The sequence below is a fragment of the Zalophus californianus genome, chromosome 7 (assembly GCF_009762305.2).
Source record: "Zalophus californianus isolate mZalCal1 chromosome 7, mZalCal1.pri.v2, whole genome shotgun sequence".
NCBI classification, from domain to species: Eukaryota; Metazoa; Chordata; class Mammalia; order Carnivora; family Otariidae; genus Zalophus; species Zalophus californianus.
Genome location: NC_045601.1, coordinates 94,409,458 through 94,429,476, shown reverse-complemented (window position 1 = coordinate 94,429,476; position 20,019 = coordinate 94,409,458). Strand labels below are relative to the sequence as shown.

Sequence of the window (20,019 nt, the reverse complement as noted above, 5' to 3'; positions counted from 1 at the left end):
GATCAGGCTCCCTGCTCAGTGGGGAGTCTGCTTCTCCCTCTCCTTTTGCTCCTCCCCCCAGCTCGTACTCTCTCTCTCTCAAATAAATTAAGGGAAAAAAAAAAAGGAAATAGTGATAGCAGTATTAAAAACCAGGATGTTTGCCTTCGCTACTTGTTTTAGCTACAAATTTTTTATTTTATTGTAAAAGAAATGATTCTTAATTGTTTCATTGTACACTGGATATTTTAAACAGTCTTTCTATTAATAATTTAATCGTATTAATATTGTTGGAATTGTTAACATGTCTTTTTACCTGCTAGTGCAGGTGTGTTTCATTTTCAGAAAAACTAATACTTTATTTATTTTTAAAGATTTTATTTATTTATTTAATTAACAGAGAGAGAGAGAGGGAAGACAAGCAGGGGGAGTGGGAGAGGGAAAAGCAGGCTTCCCGCTGAGCAGGGAGCCCGATGCGGAGCTTGATCCCAGGACCCCGGGATCATGACCTGAGCCGAAGGCAGTCGCTTAACCAACTGAGCCACCCAGGCGCCCCTGAAAAACTAATACCTTAAATCATTTATTAACATGTATTGATGTCATGCCCCTTTCCACAAAGGAGTTGAGGTGACTTGCAGCAAGACACATAGGACAGATCTGTATCGAAGTAAAACATAAATAACAGTGGATAATGAGGATCAAGAAAAACAGTCAGTAAATGGCATCACCATCTGCCCAGTGGCTAAAACTCCAAACCTAGGAGTCTTTTTCTTCATCCTCTTCATTGACAATCCATCCATCTGTTCTACTCCAAAATATATTCCAAATCTGTCTACTTGTTTTTCCTCCCAGTGCTTCTCTGGTTAGGCCACCATCATCTTTTCCCCAAGTAATTCCCTTTCTTCCACTCTGATCCCACTTACCGTTCCTTCTCTGTTTAGCACAAGAATAGTCTTAAAAAAAATCACAGTGTAAATCAGATCTTGACTTTCCTGTGCTTCACACGTCTGTTTAATACACTGTTCTTAGTATAAAGTCTGTCTCACCCTGGTCTGAGGGCTCTGTCTGCCTCTCAGCACCTCTCATGCCACCCTGCCTGTCACTGCTCTCCATCGGCCTTTTTTCTGTTGCTGCATCCTTTTCCTCCCTGGAAAAAGGACCTGTGAGGACCTTTGCACTAGCTCTTTACTCTGGTTGAGAAGCTCTTGCCACAGGTTTTACATGGTTGACTTGTTTTCATTCATATTTCCATTTAAATGTCATTTCTTCAGAGAGACTGATTGACCATGCAACCGAAAGTATAAATCCATCCATCCATAGCGCGTCTTTTTATTTTATTTTCATCATAGATGGCTGCCTGATAATTTCTTGTTTATTGTGTATTGTCTGTCTCATTAAAATGTAAGCTTCATGAGAGCAGTTTTGTTTTGTTTTGCTTGTTTGTAGCTGGATCCCATCTTCTGGAAATTGTGCTTGGTACAGAGTTCTTAGTGTTTTTAGAAAGAACTCTACATAAAAAAATCAAATGTTAGAACTGACAGTGGTATTTCCAGGATGTGATAGATTTATTTTAGAAAAGAGGGTTCTTGAGGTGCCTGATTGGCTCAGTCGACTGGTAGAGCATGTGACTGACTCTTGATCTCACGTCTGTGAGTTTGAGACCCATATTGGCTGCAGAGATTAGTTAAAAATAAAATCTAAAAAAAAAAAAAAGGATTCTTTCCCGGGACTTACTCTTTAGACTGGTGATATGCATCAAAATCACTAATGAATCTTTAGATTCATTACACACCTGGGCTTCATTCTGAGGTCTAGGACGCACGAGGAATCTGTAATTTTGAAAAGCTCCACTGCAGATCTGATGTACATCCTTGTTTAAGGACCAGGGTCAGAGAGAAAGCTGTGTGGATGCAAGTAGAAAACTTCTGGCCAAATATTTAGAAACATGGTTGAATATTTTTGATGTGAAGTTTATAGACAAAATCTCTGGGTAGCCTTTATTTATAAATAATCTTTGCTTTAGAGGCCATTGTAATGGACTAGTGATTCCAAAGTGGTGTGCTTAAGATGATCATTTGGGAGTGTAGAAAGGAAATCATTCAATTTATACAGTTTTAATCTCATTCCTTTTACATTTTGGAGTGGGGGTAAGGCATGTTATGAGTACGTAATGTACAGTAATGTATATAATTTTATAAAAATACATGTAGTAGAAGTATGTGCTCCAAATATTTTATTGATCAAAATGTGGGATCCAAAGAGCATAGCAATCACTCTGCCAGTCAGGATAGGTTATGCAGTGGTAACAAATGATCCCTAAATCTCAGTGACTACTAAAAAGGTTTGTTTCTTGTTCATGCTTGGTGTCTCTTGTGGTCCATCTTTGGCCCTGCTCTGTGTCATATTGATGCCGTGACTCAGATTGATTGATCAGCCATTATCTGAAATTTCACCAGTTGCTGTGGCAGAGGGAGGAGAGAATTGGGTAAACCACATGCTTATAAAAGTTTTTGCTTGGGTGTGACACATGTCGCTTAGATTTCACTGGCCAAAGCAAGTCCCATGGCAATGCATGAGTCCAGCAGGTAGGGGATGTACCCTCCTCTCTCATTGAGGGGGTCTGTCTCGGGTGAATAGCAATGCAGTCTACACAGACAGCCTCTTACTTATTTACTCTGTGAGATGTTTGCCTCACCAGAGCTCTGTTTTAAATCTCCTCTTAGGCGTGCTGGCAGAGTGAAACTGCTCTCCCAGTTCCTGGTGTGATGGAGAATATCAAAAAGAGAAGGTTACACAAAGCCCAAATCCTTAATTGTTAGTAAGACAGCATGTAAAACAGTATAATTATAACAGTATAATTATAAAATATAGAAATGTCCACACAAACTCTTAAAGCCCAGTAATTTTTGCTTGACAGAAAGATATATACCATTATACCATATGCCATTTGAAACATAGAGGTACTGACTATTTGGTGATGGGGTATGGATTATAGATATTGAGCTATGGGGAATTGTGAATAGTGGTGGAAAGAGAAGAGCTTCAAAGCTCAAATGTCCAGGGCTTTTGCTAATTGAAAATTAATCAGAGTGAAGGTTGAGCATCTCTGGAATAGTAATGTAAGTTACTCAGGAAATGTGATTCCATTTAGAACAGTCTGCTTATATACCTCTTTTCAGGAAGATGTTGAGAATACTCAAGGTTATTTTAGATATTTGGGTTTTTTTTTTTTAAGATTTTATTTATTTATTAGAGAGAGTGAGAACAAGTAGACAGAGCTCGGGCAGAGGGAGAGGGAGAAGCAGGCTGAGCAGAGAGCACGATGCAGGGCTCAATCCCAGGACCCTGGGATCACAACCTGAGCTGAAGGCAGCTGCTTAACCAACTGAGCCACCCAGGCGCCCCTATTTTAGATATTTGAAATAATCAAGTCAGCAGTTTATACTAATTAATAAAGTTTTGTAAAATCATCCTATATTTTTCGGTGAGAATTTTCTTACTTTGACCATTTAAATTTTGGTTATAACTAAATTGATAAATGAAGATTTAGAATGTGTGTGACAAATGGATGAACTTTTTAATTCACCAAGGAAAAACAGTGTTTACTGAAAGGCTGTAACACAAGCAATGACATGAATTTTAGATAGAGTGCCGTGTGTTTTGGAATGCACCTCATTACTTTGGGTGAATGATTTAGAAACACATTGAATTCCTTAGAATTTTATTCGTTATTTCTAATCTAAGCGAGAGTAGGCAATTTTTTTCTATTTTTTGGGAGGGTACATTTCTTTCTTTTTTTTTAATTAAAAATTTTTTTGAAAGATTTTATTTTAAATAGAGTGTGTGTGAGTGTGAGCATGGGGAGGAGCAGAGGGGGAGGGAGAGAAAGGGGAATGAGTCTCAAGCAGACTCCATGCTGAGCGCAGGGCCCAACGTAGAGCTCAATCTCATGACCCCGAGATCTGACCCCGAGATCATGACCTCAGCCGAAACCGTTAAGAGTGAGACGCTTAACCTGTTGTGTCACCCAGGAGCCTCTGGGAGGTACATTTCAGTGAAAGAAAATCCAATTACATTCTTTTTTTAAGTAAGCTCTACACCCAGTGTGGGGCTTGAACTCATGACCCCGAGATCAAGAGTAGCATGTTCTACCGACTGAGCTAGCCAGGTGACCCTTTATTACATTCTTTAGGACTCTAGTTTTTATTCAAAAACTTTTGAATAAAAAAAGGTTAGTCTTGACTCTGTTTCTAAGGCAAAAGACTATTTGAACAGGTAAGTCTTATAACTTATTATGTTGTATGACCATTAAGGTAGTGTGTGCTTCTACTACTTCCCTGATATTTATTAGGTAAGCAGTTAATTGCTTATAAACACCTGTGGTATTGTTAATACAAATATTTGAGCTGAGTTTCGGAAAGGGGGAGATACTGTATTACCCTGGAGAAGTACTAGCATTAGTATTGCTGTGGGATTTGTTTAGTTAGAACCCAAAAGAGTCTTAGGAAAAACATCTGTATGTTCAAAGATACCTATTTCTTTGTTTCTGTAATCAGTGATTATAAAAGGGCCCTGGTGGATTAACATACCTGAATTTCAGTTTTGTCAGCTGATTCAGTCAAAACTATTTGGGTAAAAAACAGTATATGCAGTCAGTTATTGCCTTCATTAATGGTGAGGAGAACAGGCATGTATATTAGAATTTTATTTAAATTCAAGTAAGTGTTCATTAGGCAAACTCAAAATCCATTTTTATTTTATATTTTTTTATATTTCCAGTTGTAAATTCACTTAAAAAATAATGAAAGGTTTCATGAAGATGTTAAGATTTCTTCCCTTTCATCATATCTCCCTGATGAGTTTCTTAATCAGTTGCCTGTTTAAGAATTACAGTTTGACTCTAAAACTGGTCTAAAATATAGCTACCTTTGCTCAGATTCTCTGTGGTGTGTATCTGGTTGTGCATTTGAGTTTCAAAGGATTTTCCTTATGGAGTGCAAAGGAAAAGGTAGATAGTCAATTAAACAGAGGCATATATGAAGAAAACAAATGCTGAAGCAGAATAATCTGGTGTTAGCTCTTAGGAAAATACATGCTATTGCTAAGCCTCAATTTAAAACACTGTAGAATGAGTGTAGATTATATATAATTTGTGCTATGACACCCTTTAAAATTTTTACCTATAAGACTTATCATGATATCTAGTTGTATTACATTTTTAGTTTCTGTATTTTTATCCTGTTCTTTACCAAAAAAAGAATTGCAGTGAAAATTTTAATTGATGACTTTCTCTTGATGTTACATGTTTCTTGAACTCTTGCAGAGTAGTATTTTGTTTATTTTGTTTATTTGGAGACTGCATGGCCTTGTGAACTTTAGTGTCAGTTTTTAATTGGAATTCAATTTCATTTCTATTTCTATTAGCTGTAAAATTAAGATAATATCTACCTGGTAGGGTTGTTGGTATGATTAAATGAAATAGTATTAACTAGTGTAACTAGTAGATGGTATGCTTAGATCTCAACCTCCACTGGCTTTTTAATAATCTGGTGGACAGGGGAGCCTGGGTGGCTCAGTCGTTAAGTGTCTGCCTTTGGCTCAGGTCATGATCCCAGGGTCCAGGGATCGAGCCCCGCATTGGGCTCCCTACTCAGTGGGAAGCCTGCTTCTCCCTCTCCCACTCCCCCTGTTTGTGTTCCCTCTCTCGCTGTCTCTCTGTGTCAAATAAATAAATAAAGTCTTAAAAAAAAAATCTGGTGGACACACCTAGACTGCCTTTCTCTCTGCTGTATTTCAACTTCATATAACACCTGTGAGCAAACATTTTAAGCCATTACACAGTGATGAGATAACTGTCCACCAGCCAGTGATTCTGTTTCAATAGTAGTGCCATAATTCTTTTCATAGTACGGTTTGTGCAATTACTTACTATTTTGTAGACTCTTTCTGCCTGTGCTCTTTAAAAACGGGCCACAGAAGGGCAGAGATGGAGTGATGGTGGGTTGGATGGGTATGCTTTGGGCCCAGCCTCACTTCAACCAGAGTGTGTTTTTTATTTTTTTTTCTAATTTCTGCAACATAATATCCTAAGTAAGATTTCCTTTGAAGGAAGTTTTCAAAAATATGCTGGATTTTTACCTTTCAGGGAAATGAAAGAAAAGCTTAACTAGTATTAGTAGTTAAGCAGCATTAGTCTTAGACTCAACAGATTTGGGTAAATATGGAAATCATTAGGCATGCCTTAGTGGTGATTCTATAGTGTCGCTTTCATACTTAAGCTAGCCAATAGTTTATTTTTTAAAAACCATTTATATATATTTTAAAGATTTTATTTATGTATTTGTCAAAAAGAGAGAGAAAGAGAGAGCACAGTCAGGGGAGCGGCAGGCAGAGAGAGAGGGAGAAGCAGACTCCCCACTGAGCAGGGAGCCTGATGCAGGACTCGATCCCAAGATGCTGGGATCATGACCTGAGCCAGATCATGACCTGAGCCAAAGGCAGATGCTTAACCGACTGAGCCACCCAGGCGTCCCTAGGCAATTTTAATTTTGAAGTAAAAGAACAAAGTAAAAAGAGTATGCAAGAAAGCAGTGAAAAATTAGAAATTCAAATAAAAAACACCATTACAGTAGCATTCATGAAATACGTAAGGAATGAATTTAATAAAATATGTGCAAGTATAAGGAAGAAAATAAAAATGATCTCTAGTCCCTTTATCCAGAGTTATAGTTTTACTTTGGTCTAAACTTTTCCTCCACACATAAACTTGTGCACAAACACAGACATGGAATCTCTTAACAGTTTATTTTAATTTGTCCTCACCTAATTATATTAATTTACTTTTACCTAACAATTTCATGGATATCTTTCTGTAACAGTAATCATAAGTATTCATAATTTTAAGAATTTTACTGACTGTATTATATTTCATATAACACATTTCACTTTTTTTTTAAAGATCTTATTTATTTATTCATGAGAGACAGAGGGAGAGAGAGAGAGAGAGAGAAACAGAGGGAGAAGCAGGCTTCCAAGGAGCAGGGAGCCTGATGCGGGACTCGATCCCAGGACCCTGGGATCATGACCTGAGCCGAAGGCAGATGCTTAACCATGAGTGAGCTACCCAGGCGCCCACATTCCACTTTTTAAAAAAGTAAGAAGTATAACACATATCCAGAAAATATATCCAACAAAAACATACACTTTAGTGGATTATTATTAAGTCTGTCATCCAGGAATAAAGCATTGCTATTACTCTTCAAACTTTTCCTTGTGCTCTTTCTCAACCAATTGTCTTCTCTTTCCTAGAAGAAACCACTGAAGTCTGACTTTATGGTTATCATTTTCTTACCTTTTTTCCTTTGAGTTGACCACCTGAGTATTCGTTCCTAAACGGTATAATTTTCCTTATTAAGACAAAACTTTATATAAATGTAACAATGAGGTATGTTTTATTTTGTATCTATTATTTTGCTTAATATGTTTTTTTTTTTTAAAGATTTTATTTATTTGACAGAGGAGACACAGTGAGAGGGAATGCAAGCAGGGGGAGTGGGAGAGGGAGAAGCAGGCTTCCCGCGGAGCAGGAAGCCCGATGCGGGGCTTGATCCTAGGACCCTGGGATCATGACCTGAGCCGAAGGCAGACGCTTAACGACTGAGCCACCCAGGCACCCCTTTGCTTAATATGTTTTTAAGACTTAATGCATATCATGTGAAGTTGTTTATTTTTGTTGCTATGCCATAGTCTGTACTACAGATACACTGTATTTATTCTGCCTTTGATGCATTTTTGGGTTTTCAGTTTTGGCTTATGAATAATGTTGCTTTATGATTATATGAATAATACTTGTTCATGTTTCTTTGTATGCTTCTCTAGGGCAGTGGTCTGAGAACTGGAATATCCCCATCACTGGGGAACTTCTTAGAGATGTAATTTTTGAGACCTGCCCCAGAGATTATGAATCAGAAGCTCTAGGAGTGGGGTGCAGCCATATGTATCTTAACAGACCTTCTAGGTGATTATAATTGTACCTCTTGAAATCCATTGCTCTAGGGTAGGGCTCAGCAAAATTTGGCCCATGGGCCAGATTCTCTCTGCTCTCTGTTTTTGCATAACCTGTGAGTGAAGATTGATTTTTACATTTTTAAGTAGTTGAAAAAAATTAATAACATTTCTTATCAAAGGAAAATTCTTATAAGAAATGTAAGCTTCAGAGTCCATAAATACAGTGTTATTTTAACACAGCTGTATCCATTTGTTTACAGATGGCTCTTTTCTTGCCATAATGACAAACTCTGTGCTTGTGAAAGAGACCTTATGGCTTGCAAAGCCTAAAATTTTAACGGTTGGGCTTTTTCTCAGAATAGTTTGTTTATCTCTGCTCTAGTGTATATACTTAAGGAGAAAAATTGCCAGGTTGTGGGATATGTTTACCTTCAACTTATGAGGTAATGCCAGATTTTCTAAAATGTTTGTATAAATTTGTACTCCTGTCAGTAGGTGATGAGAGTCCCATTGCTCTACACTTTCATCTCTGTTGTTCAACTTAATTTTAGTTCTGGTGAGTGTATAATAGTAACTTCATTATGTTATTTTGCCCCCAAAATTGTAATGTGAAAAATTTCAAACATACAGAAAAGTTGAAAGAATCTTGACAGTAAATATCTGTATGTACTCACTATCTAGATTCTACAATTTGCATTTTACTATCCTTGTTTTATCACTTACTTTCCATTCCTGTATCTATCCGTTTCAGAGTAAGTCTCTTTCAGAGTTACAGAAATCGGTACAGTTCCCACCAGATAACTACAGCCTGCATGTCCTTAACTAGAGTTCAGTGCTTGTTTGTTTGTTTGAATATAACCTGAAACTTTTATTGTCTTCATAATATAACAAAGAATGGAGCTTAGAACTGGATCACTTGGCCCTTTCTCTTCTTATCTCCTCCCAGTTCAGAATGCTTGCATCTTTTAATGGCATTCTCTTAGATATGCGGTTAGGCTCAACACATTCAAGCCTCAGCACAATCTTTGTAGTTTTTCCCGGAGAGTCAGCTTAGTCTGCCCACCCTAGCCACCCTGCTTCCTATAATAACCCTGCTTTCCCTGGGCATAAAAAGAATCTTTGCTATGTAACTTTTTGGGGTTGGTGCTTACCACACTTCTTGCAGAAGGTCCAGCTGGTTTTAGGAATGTTCACTATGTTTGCAAGAGTGCTATCGCCAAGAAAGCAAGCTAGAGTTCAATGTTTGTTAACAGTTCTCTTTTTATTTAAGGTAATGCTTACATACAATGAAATGCACAACTCTTAAGTATACCATTCATGAGTTCTGACAAATGCATAAATGTGTGCAACTCAAACTTACCAAGATACAGAACCTTACTATCAACCCTGAGAGTTTCCTCATGCTCCAGAAAATCTCTGTTCCTGCTCTCCAAAAGGCAACCACTATTCAAATCTTTTTCTACCACATGAAGTTTTGGCCTGTTCTAGAACTTTATATAAATGGGACCAAATAAGTCTTTTTTGTGGTCATGTATTTTCATTTTACTTGGAGTAAATACCTAGGAGTGGGATTTTTGAGTTACAGGGGCAGATATCCTTAGTTTGATAAGAAAGTGCTGGAAATTTTCCCAAAGTGGCTGGACCATTTATATTTCTACCAACAATATATGAGAGTTCCAATTCCTCCACACCTTCACCAACATTTTTTCCCCTATTTTTTATATGTTAGCATTCTAATGGTTGTGTAGTGTTACGTTACAGAGTTTTCCCACTATAGTTTTAAGTTGCACTTACCTGATGACTAAGGAGGTTGAGCATCTTTTCATATATTTATTCACCTTTAAAATTTTCTCGTTTGTAAAGTGACTTCATGTTTTTTGCTTATTTTTCTATTGGGTTATCTTTTTTTCTAATATATTATTGTGATTTTTTTTAAAGTAAGCTCCACACCTAGCATGGAGCTCAACGCGGGACTTGAACTCATGACCCTGAGCTCAAGACCTGAGCTGAGATCAAGAGTTGGACACAACCGACTGAGCCACCCAGGGGCACCTCTAAAAATTTTTCTTCTGTCTTGGCTATTTTTGGTCCTTTGCATGTCCATATACATTTTTGAATTAACTTGTAAATGTCTGCACACACAGAGATGCAGAAGTTATTCTGATTTTGAGAGTGTATTGAATCTATAGGTCAATTTGAGGAGAATTGGTACCTTGGCAGTATTTGGTCTTTTGGCACATATCTCTCTGTTACTTTAGTTTTCTACAGTTTCCCTCAGTAAGGTTTTATAGTTTCTTTGTGGAGGCCTTGCACATCTTTTGTTAGATTTATTTTTAGGTACTTGATAGTTTTAATCTTGTTGTGAATGGGAGCCTTAAAAAAAATTCCATTATTGAACTTGACTGCTGATATTGAGAAATACCAAATGGTTTTTCTGAATTTGACCTTGTATCTAGAAATCTTATTTAATTAGGTCAATAGGTCTAATTATTTGTGGATTTTTCTGGAGTTTCTAAGGATACTAATATAATCTGTGAATAATGACAATTTTATTTTTCAGTTCTTACCTTTTTTTTTTTGGTCTTACCTATCTGGTTCTCATTCATGGGGTCTTATTTCCTTGTGTGCTTTGCTATTTTTGTGTGCTGGAGATTGTATTTGGGCAGTTATTTAGAGTACTATATTGAGATGTAGGAGGATTATAACCGTTTCTCCCGAAAGGTTTTCATTTGTTCCTTTCATGGCCTGTAGGAAGTGCCAGTTCAGGATGATTTTAATGTAAATCCAAAATCTGAGGTCCCTCGTCCACTAGATAATTAGATACTGAGCTGCAGATCCATATGAAGGCTGATAAACTTCTGGTTGACACCCACCTAAGTCCTTCAGTGTCCTAGAGAGTAGGGCATAGTTACCACTTTTGGCAGGGTCTCCATGAAGCTACTTTCCCAGAATTAGTAAATATAAAAGTAGGCTTTCAAGGACAGGGATGTCCTGTAAGTCTTAAGGTTCCTAAGTAACCCTTGAGAACTTTGATGCAGATGGATTGGTCTAAATCACCTAGTCCACAGTTACTGCAACATAAGGTGTTTCTTGATGATTCTACTGAGTTTTTAATTTCTGTTCTTGAATTTTTTGTCTGTTTCTGGAATCTCTCTCTCTTTCACAAATTACTTTTTATAGTTTCCCATTCATACAGCTATCATCACATTTTTTTTTAAAGATCTTATTTGAGAGAGAGAACGAGCAGGGGGAAGGGGCAGAGGGGGAGAGAGAGAGAGAGAGTGAGAGAGAGAAAAGCAGACTCCCCGCTGAGCAGGGAGCCTGATTGTGGGGCTTGATCCCAGGACCCCAAATTATGACCCGAGCAGAAGGCAGTCGCTCAACCAACTGAGCTTCCCAGGAGCCCCAGCTATCATCACATTTGTCTTTTATTTCTCTACACATATTAATGTAGTTATTGTCTATATACTTAGAGTCGTATTCTCGTTGTTACTTATGAAGTGATGTTTTATTGTGAGCCTTGTTATAAAATACAGTATGTTTGGGGCGCCTGGGTGGCTCAGTTGGTTAAGCAGCTGCCTTCGGCTCAGGTCGTGATCCCAGGGTCCTGGGATCGAGCCCCACATCGGGCTCCCTGCTCGGCGGGGAGCCTGCTTCTCCCTCTCCCACTCCCCCTGCTTGTGTTCCCTCTCTCGCTGTGTCTCTCTCTGTCAAATAAATAAATAAATAAATCTTTAAAAAAAAATACAATATGTTTGACATTGTATTTGAAGATGAGTTTGCAGGAATCCTTTGAGGCATACTGCAGTGTGCTTTTCTTCATAGAGGATTTGAGTTTGCTTCTGCCAAGTGTCTGGGATATTTGATTCAGGGACCACCTTAAAACAAGTTCAAGGCTTGGGATTTCACTGATGGCATTTGAGCAGGAGGATCTCTTGTTAGATACTCCACTTTCATTTGAGTCTGAGTTTATATATTAATCTGTGCTTTAAAGAAGATGCTTTTATTTATTTACTTATTAAAAGGTTTTATTTGAGAGAAAGATTGAGAGCGAGCACGAGCAGGGGGAGGGGCAACGGGAGAGGGAGAAGCAGGCTCTCTATTGATCAGAGAGCTCGTTGTGGGGCTCCATCCCAGGACCCTGGGATCATGACCTGAGCCGAAGGCAGATGCTTAACTGACTGAGCCACCCAGGTTCCCCTAAAGAAGATGCTTTAAAATTTTTTTTCATTGTTATTTCTTTGATTTTTGTGAGACGGTGATCTGAATAATACCTTGCTTTACTGAAACATAAAGTTCTACTGAAGTTTATTTACCCATGTACCTGTTTTTGGACATTGGTTTTTTTTTTTCCTTATTGTAAATAACATTGTGATGAAAAGAAATTTTTCCTATATGTGTATTTCTCCCGTTATTTACTTCAGGCTAATGCTGGAATTGAAATTGTTAGGGTCTGCTGGTTTTAAGGCTTTTTGATATGTATTGTCAAAGTGCCCTCACTGTGTTCTCTAAGTGTTTGAAATTTTTGCATTTTAATAGGTATAAACTAATACTGCATTATTATTTTAATTTACTCCCCTCCCCATTCTTCACCCCCCCTTTTCTTTTTCTAGAGAGAGTGTATGCTTGTGAGGGGACAGGAGCAGCGGGAGAGGGAGAGAGGGAGAGAGAGAATCTTAAGCAGGCTCCATGCTCAGCACAGAACCTGATGTGGGGTTCAATCTCAGGACCCTGAGATCATGATCTGAGCTAGAATCAATGATGGGACGCTTAACTGACTGAGCCACCCAGGTTTCCCATCTTCCCCTTTCTAAATAGGAATGTTTACCGTGGTTATTCTGCCTGTTTCTAGCACTTTTTATTCAGTATGTGTGGGGAGGGTGTTGTGTGTGTGTGTAAGTGGAGAGCATAGATACTTTGTCTTTAACAAGAGAAGCTTTATCCTCTTCTAATATAGGGACTACCAAGCATCACCCATGTATGTTGAACTCTGAGATTAATGCCATTACTGTATAGAACTTTTTAGATTGTTTCACTTGTGATAGGAGTGAATGTATTTTGTAGCATAAGTTGAGTGATCTGTAAATTGGTGACTAGAAGAATGGATTGCAGTAATCATTGATACTGTTCACTGATAAATTTGGGTTCTCTTCTTTCTGGGCAAGTAGTAGAATTATACTTCCCTGCTCCCCTGAAGATAGCATGCTTATGTGATATGCTTTTGTCAATGAAATGTGGGTGGAATTGACCTGCATAACTCTTAGGAAGAACCAGTTTGGCATTCATGTTCCTTCTGCCTATCATGCAGGAGATTGGAATCTCCCTAAGCCATCTGGTTGTTTAGTGGGAACCACTGGTAGTGAAGCATTGCTGCTCCCCGCCACCCCTCATGAACATGCAGAAAAGCAGGAAATACCATTTTTTGTTAAGCCACTAAGATTTTTAAGGTCTTTGTTACTGAACCATAACCTAGCCATTCCTAACCAACATAGATTACTATAAAAGTGATCAGGAAAGCTATAAAGGCTGATCATCTTGACAATTATAAAAGAGTGGAATTTTAATTTACTTTTATTGTTGTCACTTACGTGATTATCGTCTGTGTTTTGCTTTTAGGTTACTAGTACTTATGTCCTCCTACTACCTAGGGGTTTATTGAGAGTAACCTGGATGTTAAATGATATAAATATTCCTCTCAGTGTTTGGTTTATATTTTATCTTCATTTACAGATCTTTTATTTTTCTCTGTAGAATTTTGAAATTTTTAGTCAGGTCAGTCTTTTTATTTTCAAAGACATAATCAGTCTGAGGTAGTAGATCTACAGTTGTTCCTAGAAAAGCTGGTGTTTTAAATTTGAAGTTGTTTTGTTTGGCTAGAAAATTGAGAAATAGTTAAACCACTTTTAACTGCAAATACATATTTTAATAAGTTAGCATAACCCTTGAATTGGGATTATGCTCCCAATCAGACTGTTATGCTCCCATAGACTATTTTTAATCTATGTTTAAACCTGAGTTTTTATTGTAATTTCTTTCCTATTGTAATACTTTTTATTTTTTTTGTTTATTGTTCTTTTGGTATATGCCCTCAGAAATTGGCGGAGTATAAATTTGAAAGTATATTGAATTTAAATTTTCTTTCATATTTTGGCTTTCTTTCTTTCTTTCTTTTTTTTTTTAAAGATTTCATTTATTTATTTGGCACAGACACAGTGAGAGAGGGAACACAAGTGGGGGAGTGGGAGAGGGAGAAGCAGGCTGGGAGCCCAATGTGGGCCTCGATCCCAGGACCTGGGCTCATGACCTGAGCCGAAGGCAGACACTTAAGGACTGAGCCACCCAGGCGCCCCTAAGAACTTTAATTTTTTAAACAGTATAAAATATATTTCCTTTTAGATAAGTGATGAAGAGAAGAGTGTCCGAGAACCAGAGATTCTTGCTTCATCACCCAGTTTGAGTGGGTCTAAGATGGAATTGGAGTTGGAGTCAGTTTATAAGGTATGTAAACTTTTTAAAATACACCCTAAGTTTTGTTAAATATATCCCATTGAGCTTTATATACATATTTAATTAACCCAGTCATATAGCCTCTGGTCACTACAGCTTCTACCTCTCCTGTGCAGAATTCATCTTCACCCCACTGAGGGTGTGCCAACATTCTGCGCTGGGCTGTCTGTCCTACAGAGCCTACACACCCTTCTAACCTTGTTTGGACTCTGACCCCGCCAAAGCAGGCCATTCTCTTAAAGGAATACTCTTCTTGCAATACTTAGGCCTCTCCACTCCATGCTGAGCTGCCCCTGCAGGGATACTCTCTTCACCTACTGGGTTTCACCACCTTGTTCTGGATCACTGCTCTGCGTGATAGCTTTTGCATCACTCTTGGGCTCTGATGCCATGCTTGGACTGTTTTCCCCACCTAGACTCTTTATTAGTCCATTTGGGCTCTGGCACTTTCTGCCTATTTGCTCTCTGCTGGCAAAACCTTCTTTAACCTACTCAGGTTCTGGCATCTTAAAGTGGGCCGTCTCTGCTACCCTCTTTTCCTCAGCATAGATATCTGCTCTGCTTGAACCCATTGAACAGCTTTGGGACTGAATAATTCCAGAAGGGAAAGGGGTGGAGCTGAAATTAATTTTAAAAATTTGATAGCTGCAACACTACAATTGTCTTTGAAAAGGATGTACTGGTTATTGTCGGTGAGTGCCAGTAGTTTAAAATCCTGCTTCCACTATTTTGACTTCCCTGTTTCTACCATTTAGGCCATCATTCAGTCAGCTTTCCAAACTTAGAGTATGGGAATCAATATTTATTCTTCCCACGCCACACATTTCCCATTACTCTGTCTTCACATCATTTTTTGCTTCTGCATGGACATTTTTATTTCTACTGTGACCACCTTAATAAGCTAGAATCATGGAATAGTAGAGCTAAAGAACCCCTAAGGGTCATTTATACCATCTCTCTCCCCTTCCCTGCTTAAATTTAGAAGCATTCATTAAATATATAGAAATCATAAGTCTGGTCAGTCACAGAGTTTGAACTAGAACTCATGTTTCCAAACTATCCCTGTCTCTTGCCTGGATCATAGAAATCAACCCTCTAACCTCCTCCCCTAATATGTTCTGTGTAACTGTTGTTTGGTGCCGTGTCATACACATACCACCCTGCAGAGCTGTTTGACTTTCCATGTGTGTCTGTCTTGTTTTCTCAACTAAGTGATGAACTTTAGGACTGTGTTGTAGTCATAGAAATGTGTTTAAAAAAACATGATCTGTTTATTGGGTGGTATTACTGGTTATGTAGAAGAATCTTAGGCATATATTTGTTTTTTTTTTTTTTAAGATTTATTTATTTGAGGGGTGCCTGGGTGGCTCAGTTGTTAAGCGTCTGCCTTCAGCTCAGGTCATGATCCCAGGGTCCTGGAATCCAGCCCTGCATCAGGCTGTCTGCTCAGCGGGAAGCCTGCCTCTCCCTCTCCCACTCCCCTTGCTTGTGTTCCCTCTCTCGCTGTCTCTCTCTCTCTGTCAAATAATCAAATAAAATCTTTAAAAATAAATAAATAAAGTTTACTTATTTAAAAAAAAATTATTTATTTGAGAGAGAGCATGCATAAGTGGGGGGAGGGGGTAGAGGGAGAGAATCTTCAAGTGTACTCCCCACTGAGCGCGGACCCCGACTCAGCTTGATCCCATGACCCATGACATCATGACCTGAGCCAAAACCAAGAGCTGGACACTTAACCAGCTGAGCCACCCAGGCACCTCTTAGGCATATAAATTTAACTCCTCTCTAAAACTTGGGTGACTAGGCAATTTGGGGATCATTTCTATCACCTAATTTTTACCACATTTTAAAAAAGAAAAAGAGTGAGGTTGATTTTCAGTTTACTCGTACCATATTCTTTCATAAAATTTTAGGATAGTTCTCAGGATTTTAAAAAATGCAAGTGGAGTATTATGTTTTTTAAATGATATTTACTGGTTAGTACTTCAGTAGCAGAACTGAACAGTTATTTCATTTCTTGGTGTTGAGATTAGCTTTTCCAATGTATTTTTCTAGTGAAAGAATGGAAACAGATGAAGAAATTTAGAATTACTAGTAATTTTCACCACTGAACATATTGTATACCCATAATTGATGCAGAATAAAATTGTGGAATATATCATATGAGGGGAATGCAACGTGCTTAGAGGGCTTGAGTTGAGAGTTTAAAATACTGAAGATTATAATTTGTAAATGTGTGAGTTAAGAATAAAAATAGCGTATTCTAACTTGGTTTAAGCATCTACTCTGAAATGATTACATTTTTTGGACTGTCATTTCGTCCTAATGTTTGTTATTTAGTTTTAAGGATTATAAATTGTTTTTTGTTTGTTTTTGATCTGGGACAAATTAATTTCTTGTTTAGACTTAGTACGTATGACGATTTAGGAGGATTTCATGACAGGTACTGACTTATTTTCCCTGTTTCACTATGAATTCAGATCCCTTTTGCTGATGCTCTGGATTTGTTCCGAGGAAGGAAAGTCTATTTGGAAGGTGGCTTCGCTTATGTACCGCTTAAAGACATTGTGGCAATTGTCCTGAATGAATTCAGAGCGAAACTGTCCAAGGCTTTAGCAGTAAGTATTTCACTTTATTTCTGTATTTACTTTATTTCCGCGTAGTCACATTTTCAATCATATACTCTTGGTAGTTTTGTTCTATACTTCTTAAGAAATACTTTAATGTTTATAACGATATTTGAATTGCTTATGATGTTGAACTGGTAATTCTAGAACCACCAGGTTTTTATTTGTTACTGCCCATGGTTAGTTTTCTTATTTATCTTTCTTATAGTAATACTAATAGTGAGCTGATTAATTTTGTGAGAGGCTTCTGTGGGTCATGTCTTCAAGGTTGTGCCTTTTTTCCTTGGAGGTGGATTTCATATAAATCTCTTCACAATTACTGTTGCCTATGGTGTATATGACCCCTAGGTTTCTGTTCTAAATTGGTATTTTGTATCAGTAGAGGGCGATGTAGAAGAAAGCCTTTATTTTAAGTAGTAAAAACGGTGATATGCTAGTGCTATAATAAACAACCTACTGCTAAGTGAAAGTGGTGGTAGCTGTTTGAATAAATAACATGAACAGGGATGCCTGGGTGGCTCGGTTGGTTAAGTGTCTGCCTTCAGCTCAGGTCACGATCCCAGGGTCCTGGGATTGAGTCCCACATCGGGCTCCTTGCTCAGTGGGGAGTCTGCTTCTCCCACTTCCTGGCTCTTCCCATGCTTGTGTGTGCACTCGCTCGCTCTCTGTCAAATAAATAAAGTCTTTTAAAAAACAAAAACGAAAACATGATCAGTGCTTTTCACTGGATTTGTTGGAAGTGTTACACTTTAGTGACATCTTAAAAATACATGTTTTGGTAGGGGACTTGAACACCCCACTTAACATCAATGAGTTGGTCATCCAGACAGAAAATCAACAAGGAAACGGTGGCTTTGATTGACACATTGAACCAGATGGATCTAACAGGTATATTCAGAACATTCCATCCCTAAACAGCAGAATACACAGTCTTTTCAAGTGCACATGGGACATTCTTCAGAATAGGTCACATTTTAGGCCACAAAACAGGTTTCAACAGATTCCAAAAGATTGAAATCATATCATGCACTTTTGGCGACCACAACAGTATGAAACTAGAAATTCGTCACAAGAAAACTTTGGAAAGAACACAAATACATGGTGTTTAAATAACATGCTGCTAAATAATGAATGAGCCAACCAAGAAGTCAAAGAGGAAATCAAAAGATACATGGAAACAAATGAAAATACAATGCCAAGATTTTGGAGATGCAGCAAAAGCAGTTCTAAGAGGGAGGATAATAGCAATATAGGCCTACCTTAAGAAGCAAGGAGAATCACAAATAAACGACCTAAGCTTACACCTAAAGGAGCTGGAAAAAGAAGAACAAACAAAGCTCAAAGCCAATAAAAAGAAGGAAATAAAGATTAGAGTAGAAATAACTAGAGACTAAAGAAATAATAGACTAGATCAATGAAATCAGTAGTTGGTTCTTTGGAAAGATCAACAAAATTGATAAACCTTTAGCCAGACTCATCAAAAAAAAAAAAAAAAAAAAGAGAGAGGACTCAAAATTGGAAATGAAAGAGGAGAAATAATAGCTGATACCACAAAATATAAAGGATTATAAAAGAATATTATGAAAAATTATATGCCAGCAAATTGGACAACCAAAAAAAAAAGGATAAATTCCTAGAAATATTTAAACTTACAAAACTGAATCAGGAAGAAAAAGAAAATTTGAGCAGACTGATTACTAGCAATGAAATTGAATTGGTAATCAAAAAACTTCCAAAAACAAAAGTCCAGGAGATGATGGCTTCAAGGCAAATTCTACCAAATATTTAAAGAAGAGTTAATGCATATTTTTCTCAAACTCTTCCAAAAAATAGAGGGGGAGGGAAAGCTTCCACATTCATTCTCTGAGGTCAGCATTACCCCAATACCAAAAGATACTATGAAAAAGAATTATAGGCCAGTGTCTGATGAACATAGATGCAAAACTCTTCAACAAAATATTAGCCAACTAAATCCAACAATTAAAAAAATCATTCACCATGATCCAGTGGGATTTCTTCCAGGCATGCAAGGGTTGTTCAATATTCACAAATTGATCAGTATGATAAATCTCATCAACAAGAAGGTAAAAGCCTTATGATCGTTTCAATAGATGTAGAAAAAGCATTTGACAAAGAACAATGTTCATGATAAAAACTCTCAACAAAATAGGTTTAGAGGGAACATACCTCAACATAATAAAGGCCATATATGAAAACCCCACAGTACATCATACTCTGTGGTAAAAAACTGAGAGGTTTTTCCCTAAGATCAGGAATGAGACAAGGATGACCACTCTCCTGCCTTTGTTTACTGGAAGTCCTAGCCACATAGTCCTACAAGAGAAAAGAGATAAAAGAGATCCAAGTTGGTAAGGAAGAAGTCACTTTCACTATCTTCAGATGACATGATACTGTATATAGAAAATCTGAAAGACCGCTAAAAATGACTAGAACTGACAAATGAATTCAGTAAGGTCACAGATTACACAATTAATATATAGAAATCTTGCATTTCTTTTCTTAAAAAAATACTTTATTTGCTTCAGAGAGGGAGAGAGAGAGAGAGCAAGCATGAGTGGGGGGAGGGAGGGAGGAAGAAGCAGACTCCCCACTGAGCAAGGAGCCTGATGCAGGGCTTGATCCTAGGATGCTGGGATCATGACCTGAGCTGAAGGCAGACGCTTAACTGACTGAGCCACCCAGGCACTCCAAAATCTTGCATTTCTATACACTAACAATGAAGTAGCAGAAAGAGAAATTAAGAAAACAGTTCTAATTACACTGAAATGCTGATATAGCTGAATCATACATATTTCAGTAACCCTAGTCAGTAATAAAAATTTTTATACCAGAAAATACTACCCTTTTTAACTGCAAAGGAAAGTTTGGCCCATACTTC

General features: G+C 37.7%; 1 protein-coding gene across 1 annotated transcript in view; it reads left to right on the top strand.

The window, feature by feature from the left end:
• Positions 1-20,019, top strand: part of PRIM2 (DNA primase subunit 2) — a 304,959-nt gene that overhangs the window by 50,663 nt on the left and 234,277 nt on the right. The window contains 2 exon segments of the mRNA XM_035728717.1: positions 14,383-14,484; positions 16,974-17,111. Coding sequence (XP_035584610.1) covers positions 14,383-14,484; positions 16,974-17,111 — 240 coding nt within the window.